The following is a 27,689-nucleotide window of genomic DNA, read 5'->3' on the forward strand; positions in this document are numbered from 1 at the left end:
CTCTTGTAGACCAGGCTGTTCTCGAACTCACAGAGATCCGCCTGCCTCTGCCTCCCGAGTGCTGGGATTAAAGGCGTGCGCCACCACCGCCCGGCTTAGTAGGTTCTTTCTTAGTGCCTATTCTATCTAACCACAAATTCTTGTCCACAGTAGCAGCGTCCAGGTATGGGTTCCATCTTAAATTCTTAAATTGAATCAGAAGGTGATAATTACTTCCATGAGAGTAAGTGCCACTGTCACACCAGTGTCCTGCTAGGCTGGTTATTATTGTAGGCCACAGAGTTAACAACAGCTAGGTAAGATTGGTAATGACTCTTCCCCTTGGTAACAAGCGTAGCACCTTCAGCACTGTGAAAGCTAGCCTGTAAGGGTAGAGGTTTTTCAGTTTTCTCTTTAGTTTCTTTTGTCTCTCAGGGTCTATCTGGGAAATTGAAGGTAGCAATGATTTGAAATATTTCCCAGTAGCACATTAATTACACAGGCTGAGGCCTTACATTTAGGTCTTTTCTCCACCTCTTTTTGTTCGTTTGTTTCCCTGTGATGCTCTGGTTGTCCTAGAACTCACTCTATAAAGATCCTCTTGCCTCCGCCTTCCAAGTGCTGGGCTTAAAAACATGTGCCACCACCACCTGAGTGTCTCTTTACCTACTTAAGGTTGGTTTTGTTTGTGTGCTGTGGGAAATTGGAGTCAAATTGAAATCTACATTTATATACCCAGTTTTTCCAGGACAGTTTATTGAAGATGATGCCCTTTCTCTATTGTTAGTTTTTAGTGCCTTGGTTAAGAATCAGTCTCCTGTAGTTTACTTAAAGATTCTACTCTGTTCCATTGATCTGTCTGTTTTTATGTCAATACCTGTGTTATTTTGTGAGTCTATATATCTTGAAGTCAGGCATTGTGATACCTCAAGTTTTACTCTTTTTATTCAAGATTTCTCTAGCTATTCAGTTTTTTTCCTTCCATGTACATTTTAAGATTATATTTGTTACTGTTATATTAATTTCCTTCTAAGAAATAATCTGAGGAAGGCAGGGGTTTTTTGATTCATGATTTAAGAAAGGTATTGTTTGGGTTAAGACCATACCATAGCTCCTGGCATCCATATATCCAAAGGGACTGGAATGTTTGGGTGGAAGTTCCATCCCAAGTCCTCTCCTATGGGAGTTGCCTCAGTCCAGACTCCACCTCTGAGAAAGCCTGCCAAACGATGATCCCTCCTCAGAGATGTTCAAGACTACTCCCACAGGGTATATAAATTGTACCCCAGAGAACAAACATGTGGTTTTCTGGTCTTTCTTCCCCATCTCCTCTCAGGGGGTTAGAAGGCCACCAGGAGTGTAGGTATCTATTAAACCTGGGTTTTTTCTAATTTGGTTTGATTTGGTCTGATTTGGATTATTGTGTCAGTAGAGAAGTTTATTGGGGTGCAGAGACTTCAGGTATCTCAGTTAGTTTTCTATTGCTGTGAAGAGACACCATGACCAAGGCAACTCTTATAAAGGGAAGCAATTAATTGACAACTTACTTCCAATTTGAGAGGTTTAATCCATTATCATCATGGCAGCAAGCAGGCAGGCATGGTGCTGGAGAAGTAGCTGAGAGCTTTATATCCTGATCCTCAGGCAGCAGGCAGAGAAGGGGTAGGGTAGGCTCTGGGCATGGCACGGGCTTTTGAAACTTAAAAGCCTACCCTCAATGACACGTTTCCTCTAACAAAGACACACCTCCTAATCCTGCTAAGCAGATCAACTGGGGACTGAACAAACATATGTGCCTGAGGTGGGGGCAATCTTATTCAAACTACCACAGAATCTAGTGTGGCAGGGCAGGCCAGGCAACAGGAATGTTATCAAACTGAATCTTGACTTTAGTCAAGAAGCACCTAGAGACAATGAGATGTTCAACTTGCTTTCTCCTTTCTATTCTATTCTGGACTCCTGCCTATGACACGATACCATCCACAGTCAGGGTGGTACCTTTCTGGAAGCAACCTTATAGATTAACCCAGAACTTTGTTTCCATGTGATTTGAAACCCAGTTGACCATGACATTTAACCATTTAATCAACTCCACATCTTGTCAGCTTGACATTCAGACATATCACTATAAGGGCTGGAGAGATGGCTCATCAGTTAAGGCACTTATTATTCTTGCACAGGACCCAGATTTAATTCTCAGCACCTACATGGTGGCTCATAACCACCTGTAACTCTAGTTCCAGGAGATCTGATTCCCTTTTCTGACATACATATGAGCAAAACACCTATAAACAAAAAATAAATCAAAACCATATCACAATAAATAATTTTATTCCACCCTTTACTCCTAAAGTCTCATTTTCATCTAATAATATGAACTGCATTATGTTTATTTCTAAATAGCACCATAACTTTCAGTTGTTCCAACTCCATTCTAAGGTTTCTTCTTGAGGGAGGTAATTTAACTGTGAGTCCCTGTAAAGTCATAACTGAATCACATTTTTTTCAGTAATAATGGCACAGAGCAAATATTCTCATTCCCTAAAGGAGGAATGGGTTCATAGCAAGGAAAGTTCAGATCAAAGCAAGTGTGTCTAGCAGGGTAGATGCCAAATGTTGCAGTTCTATGCCTGGCGTCAGGGGCTCCTGTTGGATTCATCTCAGCATTAAAGGGTTTGGGCAGACCCACTCTAGTTCTGCTTCCTGCAGCATACAGAGCCCCTGTCTTGGACTGGATGGCTTCTGTGTCTTTAGCTTTCTTTAGTAGATGTTGCATGTTTTTGGCATCTCCAACATCCTGGGGTCTCCATTACAACTTAGGCTTCACCTTCAAACTGCATTCAGTGGCTTCTCAGGGCCTCCTTGCAGGGGTCCCACCCCTGCCTCACAATGCCTGGCCATCTTACATCTTGCCTGCCTGCAATAGCAGTATAAGTGGAGTGTGCTGCCAGTTTGAGATGGGGCCTGAAGGCCGTGGACCATACTTGAATTAGCCTTTGTGTGTGGACACAGGGCTGGGGTGATGTATACTTCCCATGGCAGCTGTTTTTGAGCAAGAGTGGCATTTTCAGTTTAGGCTCCCTTCTTTAGAATGAGTTTGCATTTCTCTGGAGTTTTCCATAGGTGGACTCTTGTCCTCTTGGTTCCTTTCCTATACAGAGTGCTCTATCTATCTATCTATCTATCTATCTATCTATCTATCTATCTATCTATCTATCTATCTATCTATCTACCTACCTATCTATCATCTATCTATCTATCTATCTATCTATCTATCTATCTATCTATCTATCTATCTATCTATCTATATTTATTGTGCTTTAACACCTGTACAGCTGCTTTCTCAGCAGCCTTGTCTGTAACTTCATATGCATTCCTTTTCCCACCAGCAGCACATTTCCCATATCTTTCTGCTCTATCTGTTGCTCTCATTAATAGACTTATCCATGAACGGTCAGTAGTAATCACACCGCAGTTCTCATGCTGACTTGTGTTCACTTTAAATTCATTCCTACTCAAGGTTTCAGGACATAGACAAAATGCAGCAGATTCTTTGCCAAAATGTAACATGAGGTCTTTAGCTCAGTTCCTTACAGAGTTCTTATTGACATAAAATCTCTTGGGGCTGGAGAGATGGATAGATGGCACTGGCTGCTCTTCCATAGTTCCCAGGTTCAGTTCTAGCACCCACATGAAAACTCACAACTGTCTGTAATTCCTGTTTCAGGGGTTCCAATACCCTCACACTGACATACATGTAGGCAAAATACAGATAAAAAACCCCCTTACCTCCTTCATACAGTCCACCATATACTAATTACACAGTCTTATTCTGGTCATACATGGTTCCTTTCACTCTAGACATTTGGATAAATAATGTAATTTCTGTCATCAGAGAGGCGTTATCCAGCAACTGATGGAAACAGATGAGACCCACAGCCAAACATTAGTTGGAGTTTGGGGAATCCTGCAGAAGAGTGAGAAGAAAGGATTGTAGGAGCCAGAAGGGTCAAAGACACAACAAGAAAACTCAGAGAATCAGCTAACCTGGGCTCATAGGGGCTCACAGACACTGAGCTGACAACCAGGGAGTCTGCATGGGACTGACCTAGGCCCTCATCATATATGTAACAGTTGTGTAGCTTGGCCCTCTTGTGGGACCCCTAACAGCGGGAACAGGGGCTGGCTCCCACTCTTTTACTGGCTTTTGGGACCCTGTTCCTCATTGTGGGTCACCTGCACCAGCCTTAATACATAGGGAGGTGTTTAGTTTTATTGCAACTTGGTATGTTGATACTTATGGGAGGCCTGCCCTTTCTTAAACAAAAATGGAGGAGGAGTGGATTGGGGTGTGGGAACAGAAGGCAGAATGGTGGGGGGGAGAGGAACTGGAAGGAGAGGGAGGAGAAACTTCAGCTGGGAGCTAAAACAAATTAATAAATTTTGTTTTTTATTTATTTGAACAGGCAATACTCATACCAGAACATTTATGTTTCCTTAATTTTTTTTTCAGCTTCTGTCCATTTTCTTTGGTAGAGTGCCTTGCATTCTTTAATACTTTAACTTAAAGGTTATTAACAATTTAGGGCAGGAAAGGTTTATTTTCAGCTCCTGCTTTCAGAGTTTAGTCTATCTTGGTGGGACAGGAATGAGGGAACAGCTACATGGTAGCTGCCAGGTTTGTTCACAAAGCTGCTGATCCAAGAAGCAAAGAGCAGGGATGAAAAGCAGGACCAGACTGTAACCTTTAAAACCAACTCCCAGTGACCCACATGACTGCCAGGTTCTACAGTCTTGTAGAACATCTGTAGGTGTTTGGACACATGAGCTTGTGTGGGATATTAATGTCCAGACTTGTAACAGGCATCGTTATAACAAAACCCTTCTTGACTTGGTTCAGAGGAAATGATAGTATCACTTCTCCTTCCTATTTCTTCTCAGTTAGTTTAAATGATGGTTTGAACAAGAACTATTTTGTTTGCTGATAATGTCTTTAAATCCTACTAGCATAGTTATTTTGTTAAATGTTCTGTAAATATTTGTTGAACATACTGTTACTGATTTAAAGAGATATCAACTCATTTCTGTTTTCTCTGTACCTTAATTTGTTTTTCTTAGTTAACATGTTTCCATGGAAGTTCTCCTAGGATGTGGACCTTCTTTCTTTTAGGTTGTCTGGTGCTCTGTCTGTCCCCAAATAGCTGCTAAGAACATTTTTAAAATGCATTTGGAAATTTCCTGTATTATTATGAAAATATGTGAGCATTTTGTTTTCTGTTTTTTATATTATTATATTTGTTAAATAATGAAAAGATGTCTAAAAGTGCTTCCTATGGCATCAAATAGACTTTTGATTTAACACTTGTGATTAACATTTCGGCTATTCCTCATTTGACATTGTTTGAAGTCTGCGTGGTAGCCTGTTTATACCCCTGCAAAAACTGTTCTGTGATATGAGGACTGAACATAGTTTTTAGATATTGTCAGCAACATATGAAATGAACACAAATGTGATGAAGCAAAAATTGGAAATTGCTCACATTTATCAGGCTGTCTATTGATGTTATTTGCTGAAAACATTAGGACCCTGTACTCACAAATAAGCACTAGGGAAACCAGGAAGGTTAAACACACAGCCTCGTCTCTTCAAAGGAAAGGCATGTTTACCTGCTTTCCACCGAGAAAGCTGGGAATTGGTATACTTTATAACCTAGTGATTTTTTGCTCTCTGTAGGGCCATGCTTCACCTAAATACCCCAGGCTATCATGTTTGCCACAGTCATTCTCCATAGACCCTTAGCCAGTTTTTTTTGTTTGTTTATTTTTGTTTTTCTAGACAGAGTTTCTCTGTTTATCTTTAGCTGTACTGGAACTCACTTTGCAGACAGGGTGGTCTCGAACTCACAGAGATCCCCCTGCCTCTGCCTCACAATTGCTGAAATTAAAGGTGTGCACCACCACCACCGGGCTTCATAGACTCTTAATCTTGAGCATCGTTTCTGAGTCAACAGAAACCATCTTTGTGGAAGAGCCTGTATGTGCTTTGTAAAGAGTGTCACTGTAAGCTTGTCTTAATAGGATTTGGTTAATTATCAGCAGGAGACTTTTTTCCCCTCAAATTATTCTGTGCTGAAATACGGCTAAAATAAACTGCTTGAAGTCAGAATCTAGAATTTTGAACCAACACTGGCTAAGTTGCATTGAACCTGATTTCCTTCTTGCCTTAAGAAGATCATTCTCTGCCAGTCCTAGTGTTTCCAGAGATCCCCACAGTTGTTATCATTAAATACAAATGTTTTATTTATCTATGTTAGAGATGAAGTAAAATAAGAGTATCATTTCCTCTTAGTTTTAGTGTATTTTCTAAATTGCTGCATGCTACAGCAAAAACACACGTAATTCAGAAAGTGGTTGCCTTTGTGATGAGATCTGCAGATGCATATCCACCTTCCACTAACTGTGGAAAAGCATAGGTGAGTGGCTAGGAATCCAAAGCTGTACAGATCTGTGAAGATGATTATAGGTGTCTGATCCAATTCTGAAGAAAATCCCAATGTAAGTGAAGTAGGCTTTACTTTATAATGTGTCAGTGAGAATGGCTAGACATTTTTTACTTACAATGTTTATAAGTATTTAAATTTCACAAAGTACTGAAATTCAGAATTCTAGGAGATACTTGTTACAGTTTGTAATAAATTCATGTATTATACAACATTTAGACCATATGTATTATTTATGTATATAACAGGCATCTCAGAGTTATGTTGACGAATGTTCTATGGACGGACTTAGGACGAAAATTCAGAAAGACCCTACCTAGAAATGATGCTAATTTATGTGATACCAGCAAGGTGCAATCAGAGTCATTGCCTTCGACATCTGTTGACAGCGTAGAGACATGTCAGAAATTAGACCCTCTTCACCAAAGCCTTAATTTATCTGAAAGGTATGTTACTTGGTATTGATTTTGTTCAATTTACTCCATGTGAAATAGCATAAATCCAATATTCTTGAAAACAAGGTTTTTGGAAATGATGTTGAAGACTGATGCTTATGAGTACGCTCTACTCTAGAACAAGCCTTAGTTTTCCACCCCGATTTTCAGTTAAGTGATGGTTCTGTACTTTACTAAAGGGATTGACAAGGTATTCAAAAAGGTTTCTTATTCCATTTAACTTATCTGCTTTATGATTAATGTATGTATTATAGGAATTTATTATATAAAAGATAACATGTATACATATTTGAATATATGTGCATATTCATGTTTGCTTGCATATATTTCTTATTTTTTACCTTTTACTTTATGTGAATTTTTTAAAAGTTTAAATTTTTTTAAAACAATCTTTTCTTATTTTACAATCCAGTTTCAGTTCCTACTCCCACCATTCCTCCCACTTCCCCCACCTTCCCCCCACCCTACTCCCCATCCACTCCTCAGAGAGGGGAGTCAACAAAGTCTAGCATATCACTTTCAGGCAGGTTTTACTTTTTACTTTAAGAACCTTTTTTTAGAAGTTCACATGTATACTGTGTTTGCATCTTTTCTCCACTCTTTTTATACCCTCCAAACACATTCAGGTTCTACCTACTTCCTCTCAAATTTATGTCTTCTTTTTCTATGATTATTGTCGCATACATACATACATACATACATACATACATACATATTTATTTATGGATACATATATAAATACAACTTAACAAGTTCTTTTTGTGTGCTCATATGGATATTTTTTAGGAGTGACCACTTTGTGGATCCTGAGGAAGATTAATTCTCCCTCTGTTGGCAGTCATTAATTGCTTGTAGCTCTTCATCTAGGGGTGGGGACCCTGTTCAGGTTTAGTTTAGGCAGCTATATTGTTGAGATTGCACTAGTGCAGCTTCCCTGTTATATACAGAAGATGCTATCTTGCAGCAGAAGTTCTGATCCTCTGGCTCTTAGAGCCTTTCTGCTTCTTCAATGTGATGTTCCTTGAGCCTTAGGTATAGGGGTTGTATTATTGTACATGTATCAGTTGTGGCTGGGTACTTGGTGCTCAGTTGTTCTCTGCATTTTGATCAGTTTTAGCTTTTTGTAATGGCCTGTGTCTGCTGCAAAAAGAAGCTTGTCTGATGAGGAATAAGAACTACACTCATCTATAAGGCCATAAGGATAAGGATTAAGAAGGCAGTTAGAGATTATACTAGTCTGTGGGAAGAGTCAGGAGTAGATTCTCTCCTCTAGGTTCTATGACTTAACTAGCTTAGTTGCCTAGGTTTGCAGTAGCAGACATGGATTCCCTCTTATTAAATAAGAGTCCAGTTTGGGGGCTGTTGTTTACTCCCAAGATAAAATGCCACTGTTGGATCCTTAGGGGAACCTTATAATGTTGGTCACTGTTGTGGTTCACAGGCTTTACGGCTGGATAAGACTATTGCTTCTCTCCCTTGACAGATTGCACAGCACTTCAGATGCTATGAGACTAGTCTTCAGGGAGAAGGCTTCCAGGTCAGATCCTGGCTCCGAAGTGCATGGTGTCTTCAGCAATAGGGTCTTACCTTCAAATTCTGGAAGGCAGCCAGGGCAATGGCAATAGCCTATATTGTTTTGAAATCTCTTGGACTCTCTTGGTCAACAGTTTGAAGAGAGTTTCCCATGCCAGTACTGGATCTGTCTACCTACCTATCTACTTTTTTATTTGAATATTATCTCTATATATTTACATATACACAATTTGATTAACCATCAAACAATATGTTTACCTGTGGCTTTTTCAAACATCCATAGTATTGTCTACCTCCCTTACCTTTTCTGTATTGCTATCCCTTCCACTGTGATAGTTCCAGTTCCCCCCATTTTCCCCATTTCCCCTTCCGGAGCATAGCCCCTGTGCTCTGCTACTTCTCTTTCCAGAGCTCTTCCACCACTGTGATCCCTTTTTATTTTTTTGTTTTCTAAATTTTTAGCATGTATTTTAAATATAATTTAATCTGGATCCTCACTACTTTTGTTTTTGTGAGCAGTCTTATATTTTACAAACATTGATTTGGTACAAGAAATGATATGAAAATATAACTTTCATATTTAATATAATAGATATTCAGCTTAATTTTTAAAAGTAACAAGACATGGTGGGAATGCAAGCTGGTACAACCCCTTTGCATGTCAGTGTGGTGGTTTCTCAGAAAATTAGGAAACAACCTTTATCAAGACCCAGCAATACCACCTTTTGTTATATATCCAAAGGATGCTCAATCGTGCCACAAGGAAATGTGCTCAACTATGTTCATAGCAGCTTTGTTTGTCATCGCCAGAACCTGGAAACAACCTGAATGCCCCTCTACCGAAGAATGGATAAGGAAAATGTGGTACATTTACACAATGGAGTACTACACAGCAGTAAAAAATAACGACAGCTTGAATTTTGCAGGAAAATGGATGGAGATAGAAAACATTATTTTGAGTGAGGTAATCCAGACACAGAAAGACAATTATCACATGTACTCACTCATAGGTAGTTTTTAAACATAAAACAAAGAAAGCCAGCCTACAAGCCACATTCCCAGAGAACTTAGACAACAATGCGGACACTAAGAGAGATTTACATAGATCTAATCTACATGGGAAGTAGAAAGTAGAAAAAGACAAGATCTCCTGAGTAAATTGGGAGCTTGGGAACCTTGGGGGAGGATTGAAGGGAGTGGTGAGAGGCAGGGAGGGGAGCAAAGAAAAATGTAGAGCTCAATAAATATCAATAAAAAATTATACAAAAAAGTAACAAGACAAAACTGTGTTTTGAAAAAAAATTTTTATTTGTGTGTATGTACATATACCAAAACAGCCATCTGAATAAAGTGTTGGCTCTCTTGGAGCTGGAGTTGCAGATAGTGTGATCCACTGTGTGGGCGCTGGGAACTAACTCTAGCTGTCTGCAAGAGCAGCAAGGTCTCAGCCACTGAGCTGTATCTCCAGCCTCCTATTTTTTAAATTGTGTGTAGGGTTTGGTGCTAAAAAGTAGGAATTAGTAGGAGTTTATAAACTACAATATAATACTTTATATTTCCATTTACAGTTTTAGCTCTTAAATAAATAATTTTTAGGGTTAGCACATTGTTTAGAATCAGAATAGTTTACCCCTTGCCATGGTAGTGCTTTGATATTATTGTCTAGAATTGGAATTCTCTCTCTTTCTCTGTTTGGAGACAGCTTCTCATTATGTCCTCATTTTGTAACCCTGGCTGGCCTGGAACTCTAGAGACCAGGCTGGTCTTGAACTCACAAAGATCTGTCTGCCACTATGGTCTGTCATCTGGATGATAGCAAATACTTTAAGCTACAATCCAGATAAAGCTACTAACTTTAAGCAGTTAGTTTTTTAAAATTTAATTTTTTTTAAAAGAAAACAATCTTTTTCATTATACATACCAATCGAAGTTTCTACTCTCTCCATTCCTCCTATTCCCTCCACATAACCCCCTCTCCACTCTTCTGAGAGGGCAAGGCACATTTAAGCAGTTAGTTTTAAAAATAAAAATGATTCTTAAAACCTCTAAGCATAACTCTCTCTCCTCTCTTGCGCTCTCTCTCTCTCTCTCTCTCTCTCTCTCTCTCTCTCTCTCTCTCTCTCTCTCTCTCTCTCACACACACACACACACACACACATTAAATAAAGAACATTTGGGATTAGAAAGATGGCTGAGTAATTAAGAGCACTGGCTACTCTTTCAGAGGTCCTCTTTGGATCCTCAGCACCCATGTAGTGGCTTATAATTGTCACTCCAGTTCCAGGGGATCTGATGCCCTCTTCTGGCTTCAGTGGACACTGTGCACAGACATGTTGCACAACCATACATGCAGGCATATGCATAAAACAATAGCATAGTAAATTTAAAATGGAATTCTTTTAAAGGATAAAATCATGAAATGTTTACTGAGACTGTCCTAATAAATCGTATTTGATAGAAATTTAACTTTTTAAAACAGGATACAAAATAGTTCTGTATAAGTTTAAATTGGTTTATTCTTAGTGTTTTCATTTCTAGCATTAATCTTTTGAAATATTGAAAAAGTAATCTCTGAACAGTGCTGATATCTAATTAGAAGAATGACTTTAATGATATTTCTGACTGTTTTGGAAGGAAGCTTCAATTTTCCTCTAGATGACAACAAAATCATTAGTCCCCTCTACCGCCATACTTTCCCACAACTGTGTAGTGTTCTGTTCTTTCTGAAGTATAGTTTTCCCCAAGAATTGTTACCAACTAAATGATGTGTTCCTGAAGCCTTAGTGTAACATTCTTTTAAGATCTAGCTTTCTCCCCCTCTTCTCCTTCCCTCCCAAGTTCAATTCCTAGCATCCAGCTAATCTGTAGTGGCATTTCAACTGTATTTTAATAAGTAAAGACTGCCTGAAGATCTGAGAGTAAAACAATCCCACTGGTCAGCCTTATAGACCAGATTATAGTAACACACACCTTTAATCCCAGTAGCCATAATGGCACACACTTTTAATCCCAGCCCTAGAGAGGAATATAAGAAGGGGGAAGACAGCTCTCAGACACAGTCGCCCTCTGAGATTCCTGGAGGCAGGATCGCCATTTTTGGACTGAGGTCGAGGTAAGAGCCAGTGGCTGGCTGTTTTGCTTTTCAGATCTTCAGGTTGAACCCCAATTTCTGACCCCAAGTTTTTATTAATCATGCTTCACTAATCCAGTTCTCTTTTGCTAAGGTCTAGGTCAGCTAAGCTCAGACTTATTCCAAACTACAAACAATCTTTATTCTTAACTCATTCTTATATTTGTGTCACTTTGCTGTTTGAGAGAATGGCACACCCATACACCCAGTTCTACAAATTAGAGCTTGGGAATGGCCCTAAACTCCCCCCTCCCCCCGTTTTTTCATCTCTTACATCCCATCATTTACTATGTTAGTGATTTTGATTTCAAAATAAATCTATATTGAAATAATGTTTCATGTTTATTTCCAGTGCTCCAGTCTAATCCCTAATAATGTTGTGTCTTTATTATTATGATAGTAACTTGTTTGAGCTTCCTGGGCATACATACTTTTTCTTATGAAGTCATTATATTAATTAAAAAGTCAGACTTCTTGATACTCACTAGTTTATATCTGTCTACAGATCCACGTAACCGTCAAGGTAAAGTTGTAATTTGGCACTTTGGCTGTGTCTCCTCCATGTTTGGTTGTTGTTGAGGAACTGTTGATATCTCACTGAATGCCTTGTACCATTTCATACATTTTCTTCCTTTTTTTTTATCTTGTAAACAATCTCCTCTTCCACTTTTACTTATCTCCGCTGGTTCTGAACACTGAGTTTCATGTGTCTCTGACTGCCATCTTTTCATCCTGCTTGGTAGCCTATTCATCGGTGCACTCAGGTTTTGATTTTTTAGCTTCTTTGTATCCTTGGCAGTAAACTTTATGAGAATAGGGACTTCATTACATTTTATTTTTTTTCCTAGTGCAACACTAGGCATATACTAAATAATAAGTATTTGCTGAATAAAAAAACAATCACATCTTACCTGAGATATATTTTCAAAACCTTATTGATACATATTTTTCTCCATCAGAATGAATTTTTGGCTCTGTAATTTTGATGACAACCAGGAAAAGAATTTCTCAAATAAAGAAATTGGAGAATTCTTTTGGGTACGACTTTGGATAAATGTGTTCTCACTGTTTTCAGTAGGAGATTTGCGTCTCCTTCAGTTGGCCTGAAGTTTGACATGAGGACTTTTGCCTTATTTTCACTTTTACCCTGCTAGGACATATTATTTCAGAAAAATAAAAAGATAAAATTACTTTTGCTTTTAAATTTTGTTCTAAAGTTTAACTTTTAAATAAACAAAAATTACCTGTTCATTTACAGAAATGACTTTTTGGTAGAAATTTGCTTTCATTCTGGCATCTATCAACAGTGAATCAAATATATTATTTTTTTTAAAAAAATGTATTTTTTTCATGTGCATTGGTGTTTTACCTGCATATATGCTTGTGTGAGGGCATCAGATCTTGGAGTTACAGACAGTTATGAGCTGCCAAGTGGGTGCTGGGAATCGAAACCCAGGACCTCTGGATGAACAGTCAGTGCTCTTAACCACTGAGCCATCTCTCCAGCCCCGTACTTTGTCTTTTATGTAAGGACAGTTTGACCTTTTGATTTCCGGATAAGACTAATGGGACAAATAGAAAACACATGTTTAAAATCAGTGATTCTTCTGGTGTGTTTGGCTCTCTGAAAGACAGGACACTTTTCTGTGGGGCTTATTTCCACATGTGATTTGCATCTGTTTTCCTGGTGGAAAATTTCCAAGTGTTTATTAGCCTTGGTCAGCAGGAGCTAAGCGGGACACACACGGAGGAGGAACTTACTCCTGCTTTTGTTTATGACCAGCAGAGATTATTAGGGAAGTATAGGACATAATATATGCATATTCTTTTAAAGAGAGTTACTGATACTTGGAATGTATCTAAATTATATATTTATTATTTTTCTTAAATTATGCATTTGAAACAAAAAGTGCAATATATTTCAAATACTGTGATTACCTTATGATTTTTTTAGACCAGTAATATTCTAATTGTGTGATAATTTATTCACTTAAAAATTAGCTTTGCAAAAGGATGAAGAAATCTGTGTCTCTTGGGGTTGGGTCCATAGCTTAGTTGGTCTGCTTAGTGTCTGCCGTGTGAGCATGAGGACCTGATTTTGATCCCAGCACCTGTGTAAAAAGTAGGAGGTAGTGGTGTGTGTTTCCAGTCCTAGCACTGGCCAGCCACAAATAGGAGGAGCACTGGGGCTCACTGGCCAGCCAGCCTGGCCTAATTGGCAAGCCCTAGGTCCCAAGTGAGGGACTTTGTACAAAAAATAGTGTACAGCTCCCGAGGAACAGTACCCATGGTCGTGTTCTGTCCTCCACATGCACACACTTGTACACATATGCACACATTCTCACCCAACATGTATTCACCTGTACATGAACACATACATATACCTATACCCACACCCACACCCCCTACACCTCCTCCGGGGGCGGGGGGGAAGATCTGCGAATCTTCTAAAGTTACAGACCAGTGAGATGGCTGTTGGGTAAAAGCACTCTGTGTGCAAGCTTGACAACCTGAGTTTAATGTCTATAATTCACAGCAGAAGACTGGAACTAACTCCCAAAAGCTGTCCTCTGACCTACATACCCATGCTCTGGTATGTGCACACACATATGTAATAATAATAAATAAATGTTTTAGAAAAAGAAAATAGAAATAAAAAACTAATAATTCTTATATACTTTAAGATGCTGATTTAGAAGGTATAGTTTGAATTATGTCATCTGAGAGATGAGATTATGATGTCCTTATTAAACATGTCACATACTACACTTTTAGGATGATATGAATGTAAATTATAGAAAAATGAAATTGGATTAGCCATGTAAGTTTTTATTATATTGTAACTATATTAGCAGGTCTAATTACTGTTTTTCAATAAATTTTGTTTTTTAAAAAATGGCTGTTGAAATGACTTTCATATTAATATATCATTAGTTTTTTAATGTCTCCCTATGTTTGGTAAATATTTGAACCTCATAGTTACCTTGTTATACTTAAGCTATACAGTAACAGTCACGAGGATATGCCTGCCATGGAGTCATTAGAAGCTGGCACAGCTTTCTCAATACACTTGTTTCTCAATATTCGTTTCTGCTTTGGTTTGCTATATTTTTTTTCTGAAGTGTAATCATTGTTGTCTCATATTACTTACTAATACTATTTACATATTCAGGAAAACAAATTGGATATAGCGTATGGCATGACAACTTTCATTCCTTCGTTCCAGGTTGAGATTGGTTGTAAAACTTCTGAACTTCTTGAAATACAAGGTAGCTCTGAATAATAGCGACAGTACTAATTTATAGAGTTGTAATCCCAAAGACATTTAGCTGCTATGAATTTAGTCTATATTCTCTCACACAAAGCTCCTTTTTTTCTTAAGGTGTCCAAAGTGGATTTTTATCCATAGATGATAGAAGGTATTGGACAATGACTATGAATTCTGAAGAGTTGAGTAAATGACCATAGTCATTGCTATGTGTAAGTTACACTTACTTTTCAAAAGGTTGGATTTTTATCAAGGTTGCAGAGTCTAATAGTTATCAAAATTAACATTGACCAAGACTTCAATAACATGAAAATTCAGCTGAGTTTCCATTTACTTTGAGTGTATATGCTAGCAGTTGTGCTAATTGCTTTGTCTACTGTTTTGTTTAATTGTCACTGTCAAAGGTAGACACTCTGCCCATGTTAGAGATGAAGTGATGAGTGCTCAGAAACAGAAATCTGGGTAAGTAACTCTCCTAAAAGAAGTGTTACTTGGTGGTGGAATCAGATTCCTGCCCTATGTGTGAGCATTCACAGCCTGAGCTCATAATTCCTGTGCCATGGAACCTTTCTTTACCCTTTCACCCTCCCGAATCTTAATGTTCTTATCTGCAGTAAAATCGGAATTGGGCTTTACTACATATTTTATATGTTACTTAGTTCATTAATCTTTGGTGTTCTACTTATTCTTTATTTTGTTCATAGTAGTAGAGTGCTTTCTAGTTGAAAAACAAAGTGTTAGGGGCATGTCAGGTTATGCCTTGAACCTTTGACAGCTTTGGGGACCTTCAAGGTCTGCAGTACCTCAGGAAATGCAACTTGTAGTGCTTGGTGTCTTACCTTCTAAATTTTTGTTTGAATGTTGGTTTTTCTGTTCTAGGAAGGAATTCTGAGTTTGTTATTTGATTTACATTTCATACTCAGCTTACATTTGTTTATCTTTTCAAATTTTCAGTTTCCCTTTTCTGATTTTTCTCTTTCTTTAAACTCTCCTAACACAACAAGTAACACGAGAGTGGGATGTGAGGGCCTCTGGCTGCAGCCTCAGTTACACCGTCATCCACCAGGGTTCATCTGGTGGGTCTGCTCCTTCCTTCCCACTCCATGAGTGTCCCTCCTGGGGCTGCCAGATCCATCTCCCTCACAGCGGTGGAGTGGTCAGCTGACATGGATGGGTTGGGGTATATGAATAGCTCTGCTTCCGTGCCAGAGACTCCTAACAATCTGAAGGAATTGGACAGTCATTCATTATTCAAAAGAACATTCTAAGCAATATTTTTTCCTTGCTGATTTTTTTAGGCCAGTTTATCATTTTCAGCATTGTTTAGTACTAAAATTCTTTGTATATAACCCCTTTATTTTAGGAAAAAAATGCTTAATTTAGGTACTGAACACTTGAAGACACCTTTAAATTATGCTATTGTTAGATACTTAAACAGAGGTAAGAAATGGTAGTTGGCATTTCTTTTTTTTTTTAAAGATTTATTTATTATGAACATAGTGTTCTGCCTGCATGTATGTCAGCATACCCGAAGAGGGCACCAGATCTCAATATAGATGACTGTGAGCCACCATGTGGTTGCTGGGAATTGAACTGGACCTCTGGAAGAGCAGTCAGTGCTCTTAATCCTCTGTGCCATCTCTCTAGCCCCCATTGTAACTGTTTTAAAAAATGGTGGTTGTACTAGAAATAGATATTCAAGGATTTCCTGAAGTACCTACCTGGAGAAGTACTTAGTTACCCATAACCCACTGTTACAGAATGAAAGAAGCAATGCCCAAAGACAAGGCAGCCAGGGAAGAGCTACTTAGAAGACTTGGGAGGTTGGGTTTCTCAGTGTTTAAAATAGAAAACTAATTTATAGTTAGTATTTGTGGCTGATTTTGTTTGTCATTATTTATGCGTATGTGTGAATGATGTGTGAGGACTGCTCATGTGCACATACTACAGCACATCTGTCGAGCTTGGAGGGCAACGTTGATGTCAGATCTGGAAATTGAGCTCGGGTTGCCAAGCCATCTCACTAGTCCTAAAGTTCTAAGGTCCCGCATCTTTTTGAAAAAGAAATTAATTAATTAATTAGTTTAAAAAAACCCTATCTTTTCTCATTTTACATACCAGTTCCAGTTCCCATTCCCTCCCCTCCTGCTCCCTCCACCTTCCCCCACCTTCCTCCCTCCCATCTCCCATCCACTTCTCAGAGAGGCTAAGGCTTCCCATGGGGAGTCAACAAAGTAGCACACTGCTTTGAGGCAGGACCAAGAACCAACCCACTATATCTAGGCTGAGCAAGGTATCCCTCCAAAGAGAATGGGTTCCAAAAAGCCAGAACAAACAGTAGGGATAAATCCTGGTCTGACTGCCAGTGGCCCCACAGTCGGCCCCCACCATACAACTGTCACCCACATTCAGAGGGCCCAGTTTGGTCCTATGCTGCTTCCTTCGCAGTTAGGCCGGAGTTGGTGAGCTCTCATTAGCTCAGGTAAACTGTTTCAGGGGTATCCCTATCATGGTCTTGAAGGTCTTGCATCTTATAAGGTCTGGATATAGTGAAAGGAGCACAGTGTCTTTACATAGTAAAAGTAAATAGTACTTCTGAATATTCAACAAAATTCAGTGAAGTTGACCTTTTTAATTGAGCAAAAGTACTTAATCCTTTTCAAAATATATCCCTTATTTCCACAAAATATCAGCAAAGTATGTTAGCTACATATTTGTTATAGTTAAGAGGAGGTGGGGGCATCTGATAAAGGAGAAACAAGAGCACTTTACAAAATAATTATCCATTGATAACAAACACCTGTCTGTACTCCATACCCTGCTACTGGAGAGGCTGAAGCCAAATGGATTGACTCTCAAATGGGGGCCTGCTTGGACAACAAAATGAGAACATGTCTTAAAACAAAATAAAACAAACTAGTAGTTGGGGCTAGAAAGAAGGCTTAGTGTTTAAGAACTTTTGCTGCTCTTGCAAAGGACCCAGGTTTCGTTTCCAGTACCCACATCAAGTGTCTTACAACCATTTGTAACTTTAGATCCAAGGCAGCTGACTTTCCACTATACACAAGTAAAATAATTAAATACATATTTTAAAAATATTATAGCAAAACAAAATAAAAACTAAACAAACAGAAAACAACCAAACTTCCGCTGCCTCTAGCAAATGAAAATAATTGACTTGAAAAACTCAGTAGGGTCAAGTGTTTTCCCCCCACCCCATTGGAATCTGAGTAACCAAGCTGATTCTGCTCCTGGTTTTTGATTATGAAGGTACAAGACGTAAAGACGTACAGTATATGTGATATAGAGTCCACCAATTTAGAAAACTTTATTTAAAAACACACTATACATTTCTAAACATTTAACCTATCTGCTCACTCGCTGCTATTATAATATTAACATAAACATTGCTGTAAGTATGAGTACTGTTTCATTTGTGGAATGAAACATTCCACACTACTATGGATATAATCTGAAGGTTGTCTTTCTTATTGGACGTAGCATTCATCATTTGGTGATCACAAGTGTTATTCAAGGACCTTTCTGCTAAATGAAAACATAAATTTCATGGATTAATTTGTGGTGATATTTTTTAATAATTACTGAAAAAAAGCTTTTTTTGAGAAAAATTGGTTAACATTTAAGTACTGCCATAGTATCTGTTAGTAAAGTTAAAGATATAGTCACATGGTGATAATCTGTCCCATAATTTATAAGAAACAGTAGTTTTAAAAACAAAAGATTGTATCTACTCCAAATTTTGAGTTTCCATGTGTTGAATTCTGACTGTTACAATTCTAAAAGAGCTTACTTGAACTCAAGTGACAATGTTTGAAAATTCAACTTCATGGGGTACATATTTTTCTTTTCTTTTTCTACCCCCCCCCTCAAAAAAACCCTCTAGTACAGTACAGTGTTTGTCATTCTATGTGGCAGAATACCCAGAGTTATCTTGACGGATATCCTGCGAACGGAGTTAGGAAGAAAATACTTAAAGATCCCACCTATATCTGAGGCCAGTTTGAGTGGTACAGCCAGCCTGAAGTCAGATCAACTTTCTTCATCATCTGATGGCAGCTTAGAGTCTTGTCAGAATGTAAATCATCACAAGAGCTTTTTATCTGAAAGGTATGTCTAGTGGTAACTTTACTAAAATCTATATCTATTTATTCTCATGTACCTGATCTTTCCTCCCAGATACATTATTGTAAATGTAAGACAAATGTGCTTTAATGGCTGTTGTGACTTTCCCCCACTGGGTAGAATGGCTTTGGAAGCAGCAGTTTATGGCTCATAATCAGAATCAAAAGTCTATTCTTGTATTTTGAAAAAATGGATACAAACCCTGAATGAAGCTTTAGTTACCTGTTTTAGCATCATACATTTATTTGGTATAATGGAAATAATTCCACTTCTCCTTTTCTCTTCCTGTTTATCCTTCCACCTATCTGTCTGCACATTTCTCTGTGAATTCATATCTATCAACCCACTTGTCCTTTGTCTATCCATCCATCCGTCCATCCGTGTTTACTCATCATGCTTATACTAGGAAAACTGAACCTCGCTTTTAGTGCTCAGTAGATAATTATTGAACAAATTGGTGAAGACAATGCTATCAAGGATGATTTGCAGTAGCTGAATTCCTTTAACAAGCACAGCTTACTATACTACTTAAAAATAGAGTTAACAACGACAGCTTACTGTACTACTTTGTCAAAAAGGCTAGAAGATGCTCAATTAATGAATTCTACTGGATTTTTTTTTTGAGAGAGAATTTCTGTTCTGTAGCCCAGGTCTTGAACTTGTGACCCTTTGTCTTGAGTGCTGGGCTTACTGTGTACACCACCAAGTTTGACTTCTAGTTTTTTTAAAAATGTTTACTTGCTGTAGAATAGTCAAACTTACTTCCTGCTTTTAGTCTGTAGAATTCAGAGCTTTTGTGTCAGCGAAATTTCTTGTGGTAATAATGTTCCCCCTAAGTATCATCTTCAAGCTCATAATTTCACTGTAAACCTCAAACTTATGGTCCCCGTTAAAGACTTGTAACAAATTTTTTAACATTTTTTTTAACAACTTGTATCTTTTATTTCTTATGAACTTCTGAATTTTTCATATTTGTTTTCTGATTCTTGAAGTATCAAAAATAACTTTTGTAATTAGTCTCTGTTCTATTCCTTTCTGTTGCTGTGACGGGATCTTCTGGAAAAAGCTACTTAGGGGAAAAAGGTTTACTTTTAGTTCATAATTCCAGGTTATAGTCCATCATTGTGGGTAAGTCACAGTGACAGGGACTTGGAGCAGCTTATCACAGCACGTCCACAGGCCAGACCAGGGAAAATAAGTGCATGTATGTTCATGCATGCTCGCTTGTGTTCAGCTTATCACCCCACGTCCACAGTCAAGACCAGAGAAAAATAAACGCATGTATGCTCATGTGTGCTCATTTGTGCTCACTTGCTTGTGTTCAACTTGCTTTTCTTGCCCTTACATAGCTCAGGCCTATGGAATGGTGCCTTTCATAGCAGTTAACACCATTAAGACCATCTGCCACAAATGCGCCCACAGGCTTACCTAGAGTAAACAGGACTTCATTGAGACACTCTTCCCATTATTATTCTAGATTATATCAAATTGATAATTAAAGCTAGCCAGACAGTCTCTTCTAAAAATTTTTCCTTCTCCAATAAGTGTTTCAGTGTTGGGCTTGAGAGACGGCTCAGTGGTTAAGAGCACCTAGAGGATTTGGGTTTGGTTCCCAACACGCACATACAGTTCACAACCGTCCATAACTCTAGTTTCAGGGGATCAAATGCCCTCTACTGACTTTCGTGAACACCAGGCACTCAACTGGCACACAGACATACATGCAAGCAAAATACTCAAGCACATAAAATAAAACAAATATAACAAAAATTTAATTAAAACAGAATTTCAATATTATTATCCAGGTAGTAGATTGAATGTATAATTAGACATTTTAGAAATGCATTTATCACATTATTTTGCAAGTGAAACTTTCCTTCCCTCTTTTCTTAAAATGAGTCATTTTGAAAGGAGAATTCAGAGTACTTAGTGGGAATGTATTGACTTAGGGCTGTGCCATCCCTTCAGTAGATATGTCCCAATACAACTGTGTGATACAAGATGAAGACAGACTATACGGAACATAGGCATCTGTTGTAACCACCCTCTTCCCACTTCCTTTCAGCAGCAGGATGGGTATGTAGAAAGTATTTAGAGCTTCCCAGAGACAGTCTGTCCTAATTATTGTTATTGTTGGTCTGTCATTGTAAAGAACATGGGAACATGCTAGCCCTTGTTATATGGAGCATCAGTGCAAGCTCAGTTTGGGTGGAGGAGTGCAGGCTGTAGCCATAGAAACCAAGGTTTCCTCTGCATTCTTCTCACTGGTGCACGGCATGATGCATGTGAGCAAGTGTTATGTGAAGATTGAAAACTCTACTTTAGCCTTATCCTGCCAAGGATGATTACTACTCCTTGTTACAGACAACTGGAGTAGAAGTATGTGGGGAACAGAATAACCAGAAATCAAGAAGTGATCGGAAATACCAGTGATAAACAGGGACCTTAAATTACCTACTTTAGGTAGTGTATTTACTTACTCAGCATGGCAATTTTCATTGTTTTAACATATAAACCTTAATTACTACACTTTTTATTAGGTCTGGAGTAATTTTTACCTTACATTTATTCTAGCTAATCATTCTTTTTAATTCATTTAATTATTCCAATTATTCCTGTTTTCCCCAATTGTTATTATTATTCCTGTATTCCCAATTATTCCAGTTACTTCTGTTTTCCCTAATTCCCTCAAATTTATGCCCTCTTCTTTAATTATTATTATTTTGTATATTATACATATATACACACATATGTATGTATAAATGCAACCTGCTGATTCATTAGTCTTTCTTATTCATTTTTCACCCATTCATTTTTCTGTCATACATTACATCCTGACTGCAGTCATTAGTGTTTCTTTTGTGTACATATGTTTAGAGCTAGTGACATGAAATTGCATAACCTATAGTGGCTTATCCCTGAAAAACACTAAAGCTCTTTCTCTCAGCAGACATCAATTGCTTATAGCACTTCATCTGGGGAAGGATCTTGTGAGATTTCCGTTTTTCACATTAGCATTTGAACTGGTGGTTTATTTGTTCAGATCTAGTTTAGGCAGCCATATTGTTGAAATTCCATGGGTGCATCTTACCTGTCATATTGAGATGTCTTGCAGCAGCAGCAGTTCTAATCCTCTGGCTCTTCCAGCCTTTTGGCTTCCTTTTGTCATGTTCCTTGGGCCTTAGGTGTAGGGGTTGATTGTACATGCATCAGTAGCTTTTGGGCATCCCTTGTTTGTTCTCTGTCTTGTACCCTGTAAAGGTTTGTCACTTGTATTGGTTTAATACAATGCTGATTGGCCAGGAGCCAGGCAGGAAGTATACGCGGGATGACCAGAATAGGAGAATTCTGGGAAGAGGAAAGGCCCAGCCTGCAGTCATCACCTAGATGCAGAGGAAGCAAGATGAGAATGCCTCACTGATAAAGGTATCAAGTCACATGGCAAAAACACAGACAAGAATTATGGCTTAATGTAAGATATAAGAGTTAACAAGAAAGCCTGAGCTAATAGAGCAACCATTTTATAATTAATGTAGGTCTCTGTGTGGTTCTTTGGGACTGAATGGCTGCTGGACTAGGTGGGACAGAAACCACTGTCAACAAGTTTTGGCTTTGTACATGGTCTCTATCTGCTGCAAAAAGAAGCTTCTCTGATGAGGAGTGAGAACTACACTCATCTGTGGATATTAGGATAAACATTTAGAATGCAGTTAAAAATCATACTGGTTTAGGAAAATGGTAACAGTAGGTTAGGTTCCCTTCTAGGGTCTCTGACCTCACCAGCCATGGGTAACTTTTTGGAGAGACACCATTGCCTTTTAGACTTTTTCTCATGGAAAAACATTTTCTTTTTTCTTTGCTTTTCTTTCTTTCTTTCTTTCTTTCTTTCTTTCTTTCTTTCTTTCTTTCTTTCTTTCTTTCTTTCTTTCTTTCTTTCTTTCTTTCTTTCTCTTTTTAATGTGCACTGGTGTTTTGGCTGCATAGCTGTCTGTGTAAGGGTGTCAGGTGCCCTGGAACTGGAGTTGGTAGTTGTGGGCTGCCATGTGGCTGCTGGGAATTGAACCCAGGTCCTCTGGAAGAGCAGCCAAAGCTTCCAACCGCTGAGCCATCTCTCCAGCCCCCCCCCTTTTGTTTTTTCAAAATAGGGTTTCTCTGTAGCTTTGGAGCTTGTCCTGGAACTAGCTGTTGTAGAGTAGGCTAGCCTCAAACTTGCAAAGATCTGCCTGCCTTTGCCTCCCGAGTGCTGGGATTAAAGGCTTGCGCCACCACTGCCCGCAAAAAACATTTTCTAACTGATCAGAATTCATTGCTCATTTTGGCCTGTTTAGATTTCATTTCTTCATGACTCAGTCTTGATAGTTTGTCTGTGTTGAGGAATTTATAATTTTACCCCAGAGTTTTCCAGTTTGAGGAATATAGTAGTTTGTAATATCCTCACAATTCTTTTCATCTTAGATTTATCTGATGTATTATCTCTGTTTTAACTTCTTTTTTTTTAGTATTATTAAAAATTTCCACCTCCTCCTCTCCTCCCATTTCCCTCCCCGTCCCCCCTCCCCCTCCCTTTCCAGTCCAAAGAGCAGTCAGGGTTCCCTGCCCTGTGGGAAGTCCAAGGTCCTCCCCCCTCCATCCAGGTCTAGGAAGGTGTGCATCCAAACAGACTAGGCTTCCACAAAGCCAGTACATGCAGTAGAATCAAAACCCAGTGCCATTGTCCTTGGCTTCTCAGTCAGCCTTCTTTGTCAGCCACATTTAGAGAGTTCGGTTTAATCACATGCTTTATCATTCCCAGTCCAGCTGGCCTTGGTGAGCTCCCAGTAGATCAGCCCCACCGTCTCAATGGGTGGGCGCACCCCTCACGGTCCTGACTTCCTTGCTCATGTTCTCCCTCCTTCTGCACCTCATTTGGACCTTGGGAGCTCAGTCCAGTGCTCCAAAGTGGGTCTCTGTCTCTATCTCCATCCATTGTCAGATGAAGGTTCTATGGTGATATGCAAGATATTCATTAGTGTGGTTATCCTCTTGTATGTTGGAAGTAGACAAGATTGCCAGGCAAAAAGTGGGAGCTTGGGGGTGGGGGTGGGGTAGGAGTAAGGGGAGATGGGGAGAGAGAAGTGAGAAGGGGAATATGGGTAGAGCTTGGGAGAATGGGATGGTTGGAATGGTGGAAGGGTGGATATGGGAGCAGGGAAGTACATATCTTAATTAAGGGATCCATTTCAAGGTTGGCAAGAGATTTGACTCTAGAGGGGTTCCCCGGTGTCCAAGGAGATGTCCCCAGCTTGTTCCTTGAGCAGCTGAGGAGAGGGTGCCTGAACTGGCCCTATCCTATAGCCACTCTGTTTTAACTTCTAATTTTCATCTGTTTTAGTTTATCTAAGTGTACTTAAAAACTTGTCTGTTTATCTTTTCAAATAAAGAACTTTTAGTCTTGTTGATTATTTGTACTGTTTTTCTAGTTTAGGTTTCTGTTGAAATCTTTACTGTTTTTTCTTTCTGTTGTTATTATTCTCCCTTTTTCCCATTAATGCTTAACACTATATCATTTACTTAGTGATTTTTAAAATTATTAACCACTAGCGTACAAAATAATGGGTTTCATTGTGACATTTCATAAAGATATATTTTTATTTTTAATTATGTATGTGTGTGCACAAACATGTATATACATGGCTGCAGTTGGCCACGGAGGCCAGAGGTGTTGGATCAGAGTTATAGGTGGTTGTGAGCTGCCAAACTCCAATTAACTCTGGCCCTCTGGAGGAATTGAACTGAGTCCTCTGTAAGAGCAAGTATGTGATTTTTGTTTTGTTTTGTTTTGGTTTTTTGTTTTTTGAGACAGGGTTTCTCTGTAGCTTTGGAGCCTGTTCTGGAACTAGCTCTTGTAGACCAGGCTGGCCTCAAACTCACAGAGATCCGCCTGCCTCTGCCTCCTGAGTGCTGGGATTAAAGGCGTGGGCCACCTGGCCGAGTATGTGATCTTATTACTGAGCAATTTCTCTATTACTGTGAAATCTTTATATATATCATTATACTTTGCTCTTATTTGCCCCCCACCCCTTCCTGTCCTCTTTTGCTGTTTTCCTTCTTCCTTCAGATTATCTTTATTGCTTTCATGTCACATGTATTTTTTACCTTCTCCTGTCCCCCATAACTCCTCTTATATCTCTTTTTTCATTCTCATAGACCTTTTCCTACTTTTGTGTTCTGTATGTATTTATGCATCTATCGTGTGTATCTAAATGTAAGTCTAAATTCTTCATTTGAGAGAAAACGCAGTCTTTGTCTCTGTGTCTGCCTTACCATTTTCCTGTAAATGTCATAATTTTCACTGTTCTTTACAATAAAATTCTGTTGTGTTTATATATAACATTCTCTCCATGTATTTTTCTACTGATGGAATTTCAAGCTTGTTCTAATCCCAGCATTTTTTTGTGAATAGTGTAGCAATAACCTGGTGTGTTTAACTATTTTGTGATGTGCTTAGATGTCCTGTGGAATTGATCCAGGCACAGGGTGGCTCTATCTGTATGGTAGTTCAGTTTTTAATATTTTGAGTATCTTTCATACTCATTTCTGTAATGGCCAAATCAGATTGCACATGCACCAGCAATGTAAAAAGTTTCCCCCGTCCTTGTAACCTGGCCATCGTTTGTTTTCTTAATGATAGTGATTCCGACTTCGATGCATTGGCATCTTGCTGTATCTTTAACGTATGGTTCCTTGATAGACTTAAAGATCTTGAATACTGTGTTTGTTTGTTTGTTTTTGTGTTTCAAGACAGGGTTTCTCTTGTGTAGCCTTGACTGTCCTGGAATCTGCCCTGTAGACCAGGGTGGCCTCAAACTCATGGGCCACCAGCACTGGCATAAGATCTTGAGTACTTTTTAAAAAATGTGTAGGCTAATTATGTTTCTTCATTTGAGAACTATCTCTTTAATTTATTAGTTTATTAAGTGAATGATTTGTTTTATTTTAAAATTTTGTAGCTTTTTCTTTTATAGATTCTATATGTTAATCCCTATTTGATATATAATTGTTAAGTTTTTTTTTTCTGTTCAGTAGTTTGTTTCTTCAATTTGATGATGGTTTACAGAAGCCTAATTTCACGTAATCCTACTTGCCAATTTTTGAAAGTATTTCCTACGATATTGGAATTATTTTCAGAAAATCCTTGTCTATGCCTATGTCTTGAAGTGTTTTGCTCTCATAGTTTCAAGATTTTAATTTAGCTCTTGCTTTAAGGTCTTCCATCTGTTTGGACTTGTTGTTTGTGAAGGGTGAGAAATTTGGACATAGTTTCAGTTTTCTCAACACTATTTGTAGAAGAGGCTTTTCTCTAGTGTATGCTATTTTCACCTTTCTCAGAAACGAGGAGGCTGTAGCTGCAGAAGCTTCTTTGGATCATCTGTTCTCCCTTTCAGGTACTAACCAGGCTGGAGGTCAGAGGCTATGAGGAATGCTCAGGGGTGGCTGTTGGATCTTCTGTTTTTTTTTTCCATTAGTCTACATGTATGTTTTTCTGCTGTTGCCATGTGACTATGATTCTTTAGTGTAGTTTGAGATCGGGTATTAAGATATATCCAACATTGCTGTACAGGATTGGTTTCATTATTTTGAAGTCTTCTATGCTTCTATATGGATGTTAGGATTACTTTTTTTCTAATTTTATAAAGAATTTCTTGAAATTTTGATGAAGATTATATTAAATCTGTAGATTTCTTTCAGTGACATTATTCATTTTCACAGTATTAATCCTGCCCGTCCCTGAGGAAGCAGCCTCCCCAAGCTTCTAGTGTCTTGAGTTTCTACCGTGATTTATAGTTTTTATTTATAGAGTTAGGCTTGTTACAAAGTATTTGTTTAAAAGCTGTTGTGAATAGATTTTTGCCCCAACTTCTTTCTTTGCATTTTTATTGGTATGTACAAAAGCTACTGATCTTTGTATGTGATTTTACATCCTGCTATAGTGCTGAAAGTATTTGTCAACTTTGACTTTTCTGGAGGAATCTTCATACCTTAATGGTATTTTTTGCATTTGTGTGTGTGTATGATGTGTGTGCATATGTGTGTATTCATGCTCCTGTGTATGAGAGAGTGTGTGTATTCATATAGAGGGCACAGGTTGGTGTCAGGTGTCTTCCTCAGTAGCTCTCCGCTTTATATACTGAGGCATGCCCACCCGGTTTTACATGGGTTCTGGGACTCTTGCATGTGGGCACTGGGGACCTGGCCTCTGGTCCTCATGCCTTCTGCAATAAGCACTTTAACCAGGAGCCATCTGTCCAGTCCTACTGTAGGGTCTGTTATCTGTAACACCATCTTGTCTATAAGCAGGAATAATGAGCATTTAAAAATCAGTTTTATGTTTTAAATTTCTCCTGCAGTTTTTCTGTCTTGTTGCTTTTTATTTCATTTCAATTTAAAAAACCATTTAGATCACATTGTAGTTTTGTTTATAGTGCTTTGTGGTATTTTGCTGGGCAGTTAAAAAACAAAATACTTTGTTTTGCTTTAGGCTTTTATCTTTAGCAAATGAAACTTGCTACTATAGTGTTACTTATATGCTGTTAGCCTAAAGTTGATGGCTGAGGCTTCAGATTAAATAGAATGAATTGACTTAGTCAAAGATTGTTTGTTTGTTTGTTTGTTTATTTATTAAAAATTTCCACCGCCTCCCA

The 27,689-nt window shown here is 38.5% G+C and overlaps 1 protein-coding gene across 5 annotated transcripts in view; it reads left to right on the forward strand.

The window, feature by feature from the left end:
• The window catches only part of Senp7 (SUMO specific peptidase 7), a 104,512-nt gene that overhangs the window by 39,637 nt on the left and 37,186 nt on the right, over window positions 1-27,689 (forward strand). Inside the window, exons 5-7 of one of the 5 annotated variants that reach the window (XM_038344866.1) lie at window positions 6,728-6,925; window positions 15,274-15,327; window positions 18,802-18,993. The exons of 1 other annotated variant lie outside the window; for it this stretch is intronic. In XM_038344866.1, coding sequence (XP_038200794.1) covers window positions 6,728-6,925; window positions 15,274-15,327; window positions 18,802-18,993 — 444 coding nt within the window. The remainder of the gene's footprint in view (window positions 1-6,727; window positions 6,926-15,273; window positions 15,328-18,801; window positions 18,994-27,689) is intronic. 3 more of the 5 variants (XM_038344867.1, XM_038344868.1, XM_038344869.1) reach the window with 3 other exon arrangements.

The sequence above is a fragment of the Arvicola amphibius genome, chromosome 10 (genome assembly GCF_903992535.2).
Source record: "Arvicola amphibius chromosome 10, mArvAmp1.2, whole genome shotgun sequence".
NCBI classification, from domain to species: Eukaryota; Metazoa; Chordata; class Mammalia; order Rodentia; family Cricetidae; genus Arvicola; species Arvicola amphibius.